The sequence below is a fragment of the Dipteris shenzhenensis genome, chromosome 15 (assembly GCF_047967505.1).
Source record: "Dipteris shenzhenensis isolate YYH24624 ecotype China chromosome 15, Dip_SZ_1.0, whole genome shotgun sequence".
In the NCBI taxonomy this organism is placed as follows: domain Eukaryota; kingdom Viridiplantae; phylum Streptophyta; class Polypodiopsida; order Gleicheniales; family Dipteridaceae; genus Dipteris; species Dipteris shenzhenensis.
Window position 1 is genome coordinate 18,307,182 of NC_141610.1, and position 10,640 is coordinate 18,317,821.

The window sequence follows — 10,640 nt, forward strand, 5'->3', positions numbered from 1 at the left end:
GTTTGAATTGAGCCCCCTCAAGGCCAAGGTTGGGAGTCCAACCTTACCATGGGCTGCTCCCCTTGGTTAGGTCCAAGGATGTCAAGGGTTATCCTCCCCTTGACCCAAAAGAGGGTAAGGATGTCTTTCTTGTTGCCGATGTCGAGTCCAAGGGATGTTGATAGAAGAGGGGTAGATTGAGGCTCAGTCCCTTGTCAACGGGCCACCCGTTACATTCCCCCCCTCTTTGTCTTACTCTCTCGCTTCTTTGGAAAGGGGTGTGAATCATTGTAGCCGTGCACGATGTCGACGAACGGCCATAGAGAAGGTTCCGTCCTCCATGAGTCCTTCACTTGAAGGCTGCCCCTTCCAGTGACAGTGGTACAACCTGTTAGGCCCAAACTCATTCGGTCTATCACGGTGTGCCATGATGCTCTCGAGGTTTTCACCCTCTCCTCGATTCATCAGTAGAGCCGGACCTCTATTCCTCTGCTCACGATCTGGATCATCATCTTCTTGAGCACCCTTCAACATGGAGACGTGAAAGGTGGGATGAATATGTAGATGGGGAGGAAGTCGTAGACGGTAAGCCAACTTGCCTACCCTCTCAAGGATCTCGTATGGCCCATCGTACCTACACGCAAGATGATCCATGAGCTCCTTTGGCATGCTGAACTGCTCAGGGTTCAGTTTGAGGTAGACCTTCTTGCCAACCTCATATTCTACATGCCTCCTCTTCCGGTCTGCAAATTTTTTCATCCTGTCTTGAGCTTTACCCAATTGCTCCCGGGTAGTTTTAAGCCTAGTTATCCACTCCTCGTGGAAGGCTCCTCCTGTTGGAGCTACTCCTCCTGCAGTAGATAGTACAACTGCTTCCCCCGGAGCCAAAGGCTGATACCCATAAGCTAATTCGAAGGGGGAAAATCCTATAGAGGAATGCTGCTAGTTGTTGTAGCAGAATTCTGCTGCATCCAGATGCATGTACCAATCAGCCTGGTCTCCCTGAACATAGTGTCTGAGAAAGTCCTCCACAAATTATTTGGTCCTCTCAGTTTGTCCGTCAGACTGAGGATGATACGAGCTGCTAAATGCAAGCTTTGTCCCGCACATGGCAAACAGTGTACTCCAGAAACTGCCAGTAAACCGTCCGTCGCTGTCAGACACTATTTCCCTGGGTAGACCATGGTGTTTAATCACGAACTTGAAGAAGAGCTTTGCTGCTACTGGGGCATCCAGTGTACCCATGTATGGAATGAAATGGGCCAGCTTGGTGAGTCTACACACCACTACAAATATGCCCGTATGTCCTCCGCTGTTCGGTAGACATGTGATGAAGTCCATGGAGGCACTCTCCCATGGCTTTGTTGGAATGTCGAGTGGTTGAAGAAGCCCTACTGGCTTCATCCTTTCGGCTTTGTCTTGCCCACAAATGTGGCATGTTCTTACATATGCATCTGTATCTCTCTCCATCAGTGGCCACCAGAAATTTCTTGAGAGTAACTCAAGAGTCTTTTGCTGTCCCGGATGGCCTGCCCACTGTGGTTCATGATGCTCCTGGATCATCCTCTTTCTCAAGCCTCCTATGCATGGAATATACACTCTCCGCTGCTTGAAGTAAATGATCCCATCACGTACCTCTATGTGTGGCCTCTTTGCATCAGTCCCGAGTAGCTTTTTGGCAAACTCATCCTCTCCATACCCTGCTTTGTTCTCCTCCAGAACTGTAGATCCCTGCAGAATCTGAACTGCAGCTAGGTAGGGAACTCGGGAGAGGGATCCACTACTACATTCCCTTTACCGGGCTTATACTTGATGTCAAAGTCGAAATTCGCCAGAAAATCTTGCCACCTAGCTTGTTTGGGTGATAGCTTGGGCTGTGTCACAAAGTATGATGTTGTGACATTATCTGTGAAAACAGTGAATTTACTGCCTAGTAGATAATGCTTCCAAGCTCTCAAGCAATGGATTACTGCTGTCATTTCCTTGTCATGAGTGGGGTAACGGGTTTCTCTATCAATCAACTTCCGACTCTCGAAAGCTATGGGGTGCCCATCTTGAAGGAGTACTCCTCCTATAGCAAAATCGGAAGCATCTGTATGTACCTCAAAGGGCCTCTCAAAGTTTGGAAGAGCTAGGATGGGCTGGCTGCTCATGGCTTCCTTCAATTTCTGAAAAGCACCTTCATGCTTGGGACCCCACTTCCACGGTGTATCCTTGTGGGTGAGATTAGTGAGGGGGGCTGTAATCTCACTGTACATATCTATGAAGGACCGGTAGAATGAGGCTAACCCATTGAAGGCCCGCACATCATGTACACCCTTCGGAGTAGGCCAATCTACTATTGCCTTCACTTTGCTCTCATCCATCATGAGTTTACCTTGGGTCACCTTGAACCCCAGAAAGTGGATGGTCTCCTTGGCAAAGTCACACTTGCTCTCTTTCAGAAACAGCCTGTTTGCTCTCAGCCTGTCAAACACTTCTCTTAAATGCCTTACATGCTCTTTGAGATTCTTGGAGTAGATAAGAATGTCATCCAAATAGACGACAATGCATTCATCTAGAAGATCCCTGAAAATACCAGTCATGAGCATCGTGAAGGTTGCCGGGGCATTGGTTAACCCGAAGGTCAGAACCTTCCAATCGAACGACCCATATTTGGTCTCATGGTGGTCTTCTCCACATCAGCTTCTGCAATTCTGATCTGATGGTACCCTGATCTGAGATCTATCTTTGAAAAATACCTTGCATGCACTAGAGAGTCAAACAACTCCCTCATGTCAGGAAGAGGATACCGGTTCTTGATGGTGATTTTGTTAAGGGCCCGGTAGTCTACACATAGACATAGGTCCCCTTCCTTCTTCTTCACAAAGAGCACGGGTGCTCCGTATGGGGATTTGGAGGGCTGGATGAATCCGGCCTCTAGCAATTCCTACAACTGCACCTTCAGCTCTTTGTTCTCTTCCTGTGACAACCTATAAGGTGCCTTGGCTGGAGGGTCTGATCCTGGATATACCTCTATCCTATGGTCAATCTCCCGTTTAGGAGGAAGCTCCTTTGGGAGCTTCTCAGGTAGGATGTCCGCATACTCCGCCAATAAACCCTGCACCTCTTTTGGTATGTGTCCCTTAGATGAAGCTGAACTCTCCTCATGCTCTTTGATAACCATAAGGTAAGCTTGCTGTCCTTTTCTTACTGCCTTTTTCAACTGCATAGCTGAGAGGACTTGAGGCAAAGGACCTCCCTTTTGCCTTGAGGCTTTGACCACCTTCCATCCTCCTTCCTTGCAGAAAACTAACTGTTCATCATGGCTGTTGATCATTGGCTCTCAACCATGTTTTCCCAAATACCATGTCGAAGTCATCCATCTCCACTATTGAAAATTCTGCCTTGTGAGAACAGCCTCCTACTTGGATGCTTACCCCTTTTGCTACCTTGGCAACTGCTTGTCCCGGGGTGTTTACCATCTTCATGACCTTACCTTTACTGATTTCAGCCTTCAGTCCTATCTCCTTGGCCTTCTTGGAGGTGATGAAGTTATGGCTAGCTCCGCTGTCCACCATAGCCCTCACTAGGCATCCATTCACTGTAGCAGTAATGAACAGCAGATCAGAAGCTACCTGATCTTCACTCATAGCCCCTAGAAGCTGAAGAGGGGTCATGGTTTGTGTGGGCTGTCCATTCTCAGTTTCCTGGATAGTCTGAAGTGACTGTCTCATAGGGCAGTCCCTGGCAAAATGGGCTCCAGTGCAGATATAACAGCCACTCCCTTTCGGGGCTGAAAGACTGGATGAAGCTTTGGCTGATCCCACACTGCTTTTGGGCTGAATAGTACCTGTTTTACCTTTACTTTTTTGGGCCACAGTAGCTTTAGGTTTGGCCTGCTCAGCTGGAACATCTCCCATAGGGCGGTACTTCTTCTTTTTGGAGCCAAACCACTTGAACTTCTTCTTTTTGAATGGGGGAATCCCTTGTCCACTTGGCTTGGACTTGGCTTGACCTTGTCTCTCACCATGCTGCTTTTCTTGCCGATCGATGAGGCGGTCCGCTACCTCGTATGCTTCCGCCATGGTCTTTACATGCTCTCTCATGAGCTCATCATGTGCCCAAGGCCTCAGCCTTTTGATGAAGTAGTAAAGCCGATCAGCTGCGGTGGGTTCTCTCATCTTCCTTGTAATTCCTCCACCAAAGCTTGGCGTCATCCACCAAGTAGGTTGAGGCATGGACCACTTGCTCTTGGGGCTCGGTTATCTTGGCAAGGGCAAGGTATTGCTGCATGTCATAGATAAAATTCTCTAATACCTTGACTTCCCGTGTGCCCGTATATGGTTCGGGCTCCTTGAGTTTGATCCGATGCTTCCCAAGTGGTCCACCTCCATCATCCTTGATCAGCTTGCTCATCATATGTGCAAGTTCTATCTTAGCTTCTGAGAGTTGTTGCTGTAGCAGCCCCTGGCTAATCTACAGCTCAATTAGAGCAAGCTCTATGGCCTCAAGCCTTGCTTCGTGCTCACGGAATTTGAGTTTAGTTCTACTCTTGGTGTTGCTGGGCTCAACACCCACTATTTCATTTGAATCATCCATGAAATGTGGCCTTCAAATGAGCTGGACTGCCTATGGGAGAAATTGTCAACTCCTATCAAGCTGATACCTTTGGGGGGACTGACTCTGCTCAGTCCTTCAGCTCTGATACCACTGTCACGAGGGCAAAGTTTTCCCTTAAACTTTTTCACTTTTTTCTCTTTTCCTTTGCTCCCCGGTTTGGTCCCCTACCAGGATCCCAATGTATCCACTTGATCTCGTGGAGTTGCCAGTGACTTACTGACGGGATTCTTTGCTGGACTGAATATCCTTCACCTTCACAAAGCTGCCGGGCTCCTTCAGATGCTCAAACGAAGAGCATAGATCTCCTCCTGGAAGCTACGGTCCTGAAGAGCCTCTCCTTCCCAAAACACTTGTTGAACCTCCGTGGAGCAAAAGCAATGCCTAGGCTCCGGAAACTAGGTACGAGTGCGGGAAGACACCTGAGAAATTAGCTCCCCAAAACTCCTTAACTGGCTAGTTATGACTAGCTAAACTTAGTTGGGGCTAAGTTAGCAAAACCGCCAAAATGAATTGGCTGTGCCTCCAAAGTTAGTTGTCCCGCCAAAAAGCGAGGCCACCCGCCGGAATCGAACTCAGAACCTCCAAGTAACCATCCGCAGAACTTTTCGTCGGGCTAGCCAAGTGGGCTGGTCTTTGCTATTAGTTACAAAAGATTCCCACTTGCTTATAGCATGAATGACCTTGGCTCCACGCACGCGTCCTTCTAGTCTGCGCAGTCGAGAGGCGGAATCGAACATGCGACCAACTGCCTATGGGCTCGTCACGCCAACCACTGAGCCAACCACTTGGTTGATGTAACCAAGTGCACCTCTTTCTTTATACTTTGTGAGTTCACACGTAGTCACGCCAAAAGGGTCGTGCACCCCGCGCGTAGGAGTCGAACCCGAGACCTCGAGGATAACTATCGAAGCGCCAACCGCTGAGCTAACCACGGGGACCTAGTCACGATTGGTGTAACCAATAGAGCCCGTAGTATATATTATGTATTCGGTTGATTAGCAAAAGGGGTTCGGCCCCCTCGTCGGCTCGCGACTTGTCTCCCCTGCCCGGAGTCGAACCCGCGACCTGTAGGCTAGTGCTCGAAATACTTCACGGCCCGGCTAGCCACCGGGGCCATGGCCTTGCTTGCGTATACTTCTCCACACTACGGTTATATAGCAAACTTTGGCCCTTAGAGCTATGGCGAGCTCGTCGTCGCCATGCGCACGTCGAACCGGCTATCTGAAGCGTCGCCCCTCCTCTCCAGATCGGTGAGCTCTCGTAGACGCGAGGGTGTCGGTTTAGAGTCTTGCAATCAGTCGTGAGGTCCTCTCCGTCGAAGGATTCCGTCAAGGTGCTAAATGTCCGTCGAGCTAGGGCGAAGAGTCCGAGGCTTCGCTATGATCGTGGACTCGGCCACGTGATCCCGTCGGTGGGACGCTCCCTTGTACCAAAGGGCTCCTGGAATGGAGCCTTGGAGCTTCTGTGCTAAGCCTCCACGTCAGGAGCGCGACGGAACTGCAGTTCCGTCCGCTTCCGTCGGTGGATGGCGGGATCTCAGAGCGATCGTTCTCTGAGATCCGGGCTCCGCACACCCTGCCGTTTGGTAGGGGAGATATTTGGAGGGGTCTCCGGATCTCCACGAGCTTCTGGGCCAAATGATCCACCACGCTCTTCACACGACTCTCTGCATCGTCGAAACGGTGTCCTGAGATGACGCCTCGATGATCACCACGCCCTCCACAGCCTTCTGTTTGTGACACCCTTTCGTGGGCTTCTTCTCCAAGCCAAGGGGAAGCCCTGGCTCGAAGGAGAGCCTCGAAAACACTCTGCACCTGCAACGCTCAACGAAGGGGAGGGGGATACGAGATAAAGCTGTCAACGACCTTCATTTCCAGAACTCCAAAAGACACTCAGGGAGACGAATGTTTTGGCATTCAAAAGGAAGGAGCCCTGTGGTCAAAACGCCACAGGGCAAATTACATTGATAAAAGAAGAAGAAGATCTCACACTCTCTCTCTCAGGATTACAAAGGAGCTCACAGCTCTTGCATGCTCTTCAGTTCTGGTCTCTCACCCTGGACTGCATCCTGCGTATGAGTGTTTTTGGATTTTGGAGGGAGTTCTCCCTTGGCTCCAACGTCCAGCCGCCTTCATTAAGGCCTCATTCCTCCTTGGTACCTTCTCTCTCCAACAGTTACCTTGAGGGCCAATCAATTCAAATCCACCCGTTTGAATTGAGCCCCCTCAAGGCCAAGGTTGGGAGTCCAACCTTACCATGGGCTGCTCCCCTTGGTTAGGTCTAAGGATGTCAAGGGTTATCCTCCCCTTGACCCAAAAGAGGGTAAGGATGTCTTCCTTGTTGCCGATGTCGAGTCCAAGGGATGTTGATAGAAGAGGGGCGGACTGAGGCTCAGTCCCTTGTCAACGGGCCACCCGTTACAGAGTGGGCGGGGGCAGATTACAAACGTGGTGGACTTAAGTTGCTCCTCACGCTCCTCCTTGGAGAAGGGGCGAGAGGAAAAACGTGGTTATTGGTGAGCTTTGACAGGGAATTGGTCATCGCTAGCGAGTGAGGAGGACCAATTTCATAAATATTGAAGCATTCGAAGCAAAATTTCCATGCCCATCTAACACAAAACACACGCGCGCTCGCATGCGCGCACGTGATACATTCGCCACTCGTTCGATTTCACGTACATAAGTTGATAATCGTGCACACAAACTATCGTTGTTGCGTTTGGTCCGTGGATCGGGCGCACTCCTAATTACCATGCTTCTGTCCACGATTTTTGTTTGGCGAAAACCATCGTTTTGTATCGAATAATTCGTCACTTCTCGCTTGCAAACCGTCGCGACTCGCCATGAATCTTAAGGAACGACGAGACCCATCGGCGATCACGAGCACATTTTCCATGAAACAATCGAGTTCTATAACGAAAAAGGCAACCCAAGTTCTTCTGTAATCAGCCCATCATCAATCCATTTCTGAGGAGCAATCAGGGATTAGAAATTCATACATTCCTGCTTTCACAACAGCAACATTTGTTTTGCGTCCTGTACTGTGCCTGCTGAATTTTGCGACTCTGACCCTTAATTTGCACTGCATTTGCAGCTGTCCTCGATAGGATTAATGTGTTTGGCTCAATGATAGTTTGTGTGCACGATTACCATCTTGATGTGTTGCCACTCTGCAAGCTGCAGCTTGGCCAAGAGGCCTGGGCCAGGCCTGCCCTGTTGGGCTTGCAAATCGCCCAACATTGTTGAAAGGGAGACTCCTCGGAGGAGAATGATAATGTTAGTGTCCCTAGCATTTTGGAAAATCGAAATTCTCCGATGCCGGGGTAAGGACGAACCTAAAGTACTGGTCGTCCGCTGAAGATGCTTATACTTAGCGTATCTCGCAACACTGATTTAAAAAATTGCGACACACAAGCTAGCTAGATCTGCGGTGTCTTCTGCTTACAGCACAAATTTTGTCGGGGTAGTAGCTTGAGCAGCAAGGCGCAGACCAGCTACTGCGCACAAAGCCGTGCACTGTCGATCCATGATGAAGGCCGCACGCTGGGCAAAGGTCTGTCGAACACAGGCAGAAAATTCAGAGTCCGGAAGGTGCAGACTCCAGAGTCCAGACTGTGCGGCTCCGCAAGAGCTCAGAGTCTTAAGACTCAGACATTAGAATTAGAATTCTTTTCAGAACGCTAAATGACGCCGATCCCCATAAGAGCTACTCATACTTATTAGTCATTATCCACTGCTAATAATGTGTATTATCAGATCGCGCGAATTGACTTTTGGTGGCTCAATAACTTCATGATCAGCATTGACCAGGTTTCCGATCATGTAACAGGATACTGCTCAGCGAGCAAGTTTCGTGTTTCTAGACAAGCAAGCGACCACAACTTACAAGAGAGAGTGTGCTTTCGAGTAATTGACAAGACATGGGAAGTTGTATCCAACTAAAGCCTCCTTGTCAAAGAATCAGGAACTGATGCTTTCGTGATTTTTGGACAGATTTCGGACCTGTTGTGATTATTAGTAGATTTGTACCACGTCCCTCTGTGCCTGTGTTGAAATCACTATAAGCAGAACTTGGGTCAACATCCAGCTTTGGCCACAGACGCTCTTCTTCTCCGAGCAATCAGGAAAAACAGACATTTTCTCTAAAATGTCCAACAGATACTACTACTCGAGTTTCATCGTGTAGTATTCAAATAATCCAACCCTCTAGTAGTTCTAACGGAAACGGAATGCAAAATCCAGCACGTAAAAATTTTAACACTTCCAAAAGAAAGGCCCAGTTGGAGATGATCGGAACCTTCGTTCAATGTTTAAAAGCTGCATCTGAACCTTTGGAATGCCAAGCTCTAATAAGAAGGCGCTCTTTTGTACAATTATCTGGGAGAAGCTTGCTTAAAGAGTTCAGAAGAAGGCCTTTAAAAAACACCAAAGCGAGACGTAGGAAATTTGTTACACCCTTCTAAGGATTGAAAAACACATTCCCGCATTTGCACTTCCAATCTTCCGGCTTATAGTTGGAATTGTACTGTGCTGCAAATTTTCCTTTTGACGGAGTCGGGCGTTTGTGATCTTGAGGTGTGGCTGGCACCTGAACTGCTTGACATGGCTGGCAGCTGTTGCATTTGCTCTCGCATCTAGGAGGCCTTGAACCCAGCTGCGTCTCGACTTCTGCGAATCTGTGTCGATTTAAACGTTTGTGCCTGAATTTCTGTAGAAGCTTTGAAGTGTAAGGGCATATCGGTGGGTTTATTACGCCTAATGACATCCGAGACTCATCGTTGTAGACTATATTGTAGAATATGCTTATGCAATAGCGAGTCAGCAAGCAGAACCTGATCAAAATTACTGTCATCTGCGGGATGATAACGAATCCGGTCTTTGGAGCTAAAGCTGATTTCGCCTGGGTGCACGAGAGGTCGAGCAGTAATGAGGATTTGGATATTCAAATTGAACAGGAAAGAAAGAATTTCGTACAGCTAATCAAGCAATACAGAAAAGCGTCTCTCTCACCGGCAAGCTCGGAGCGGGAATCGAAGGTGGATGATGCACAGACGATCTGGAAGGCGATGAAGGCGGCGATGCAGGCGCATGAGCGACGAAGGGCGCTGGGGCAGGGAAGAGAGGGATGAGGTGATAGTGGGGCGATGAGGCGGGGTGGTGGCCGCATGGTGGAAGAAACTCGAGCAAGGAATGAGTAGCTGGGGAGTGTCAGCAGGGGCTGTGAGCCTGCGAGCAGAGGGAGGTGCTCATGTGCTACAGGTGAGCGGGGGAAGTAAAACAAGGATCGAAGCTACCAATCAGAGCGATGGATAGATGAGGAGTTGTAGATTGAATGCTGCGGGAGCTACGAACGAAATAGCGACAGCAGCTGGGTGCGTTTCACAGGGAACTAGATGGATGTGCCATGGAGCGTACCAGCTCTCAGGGAGCAAGCGTATATGAGGGTGAGAGAGATTTCCATAGAGAGAGAGATAGGCTGCGAGCTACATAGCCATAGCCAAGAGGAGGTGAGACTGAGCTAGGAAGTGAGCTAGATAGCCATAGCCAGATTGAGACTGAGGAGGTGAGACTGAGCCAGCCGTATGTGGGTTAGGCCGCCATAACCAGATTGAGACTTAGGAGGTGAGGATGTGAGCTACACCACCATAGCCAGATTGAGACACAAGAGACTTCAATTGAGCGTTTGGGAGAGAATTGTGTGCGATTTGTCAAAACGTGAAGACCACGTATGCCTCGCTTTGTACTCCAACTACTCAACACTATTGATACTTGTGATAGGTATATATACTTGAGCTAGGTTGAGTTACCGTAAGGTATCTATATTGCTCCAGTTGAAAAACCCCTTCGCGAGTGTAATTGCCCCTCTTAGGGAGGCACCATGGTACTCCATTCCCTCTACCTGGTTTTCCCTCCGGGAGATGAGGAGGAGCTATTCATTGGAAGGAGACATGGAAGAGAGGGAGAGGGGAAGAGTCGTGAGGGTGTAGGAGCTTGGGGGTCAAAGATCAAGTACACATAGATCTCCAAGGGGGTCATTACTTGAAACCCCATAAACTTACC

General features: G+C 49.0%; 2 protein-coding genes across 2 annotated transcripts; both read right to left on the reverse strand.

The window, feature by feature from the left end:
• Window positions 1–264: 264 nt before the first annotated feature.
• Window positions 265–3,190, reverse strand: LOC147893484 (uncharacterized). The gene is made up of 5 exons (XM_087386302.1): window positions 2,921–3,190; window positions 2,613–2,707; window positions 1,767–2,547; window positions 1,615–1,710; window positions 265–870 (listed from the first exon to the last, which is right to left on the reverse strand). Exons 1-5 carry the CDS (start codon window positions 3,188–3,190, stop codon window positions 265–267), a joined length of 1,848 nt encoding a protein of 615 aa, XP_087242428.1.
• Window positions 3,191–8,966: 5,776 nt separating this feature from the next.
• LOC147893485 (uncharacterized) lies at window positions 8,967–9,949 on the reverse strand. Its single transcript, XM_087386625.1, has 3 exons — window positions 9,591–9,949; window positions 9,413–9,480; window positions 8,967–9,288 (listed from the first exon to the last, which is right to left on the reverse strand). Exons 1-3 carry the CDS (start codon window positions 9,745–9,747, stop codon window positions 9,040–9,042), a joined length of 474 nt encoding a protein of 157 aa, XP_087242751.1. The 5' UTR covers window positions 9,748–9,949; the 3' UTR covers window positions 8,967–9,039.
• Between the last annotated feature and the right edge of the window lie 691 nt (window positions 9,950–10,640).

What these genes read in the sequence shown, in the direction of transcription:
- LOC147893485 (XM_087386625.1), bottom strand. Translation starts at nt 9,747, where the DNA reads ATGCGGCCACCACCCCGCCTCATCGCCCCACTATCACCTCATCCCTCT. An exon ending in TTCCCGCTCCGAGCTTGCCG is followed by an intron (nt 9,481 to 9,590) that starts GTGAGAGAGACG and finishes TCGTGCACCCAG; the next exon opens with GCGAAATCAGCTTTAGCTCC. An exon ending in ATGACAGTAATTTTGATCAG is followed by an intron (nt 9,289 to 9,412) that starts GTTCTGCTTGCT and finishes AAGCTTCTACAG; the next exon opens with AAATTCAGGCACAAACGTTT.
- LOC147893484 (XM_087386302.1), bottom strand. Translation starts at nt 3,190, where the DNA reads ATGCAGTTGAAAAAGGCAGTAAGAAAAGGACAGCAAGCTTACCTTATG. An exon ending in ATGGGTCGTTCGATTGGAAG is followed by an intron (nt 2,548 to 2,612) that starts GTTCTGACCTTC and finishes TGGTATTTTCAG; the next exon opens with GGATCTTCTAGATGAATGCA. An exon ending in CAAAGAGGCCACACATAGAG is followed by an intron (nt 871 to 1,614) that starts GTACGTGATGGG and finishes TATGGGTATCAG; the next exon opens with CCTTTGGCTCCGGGGGAAGC.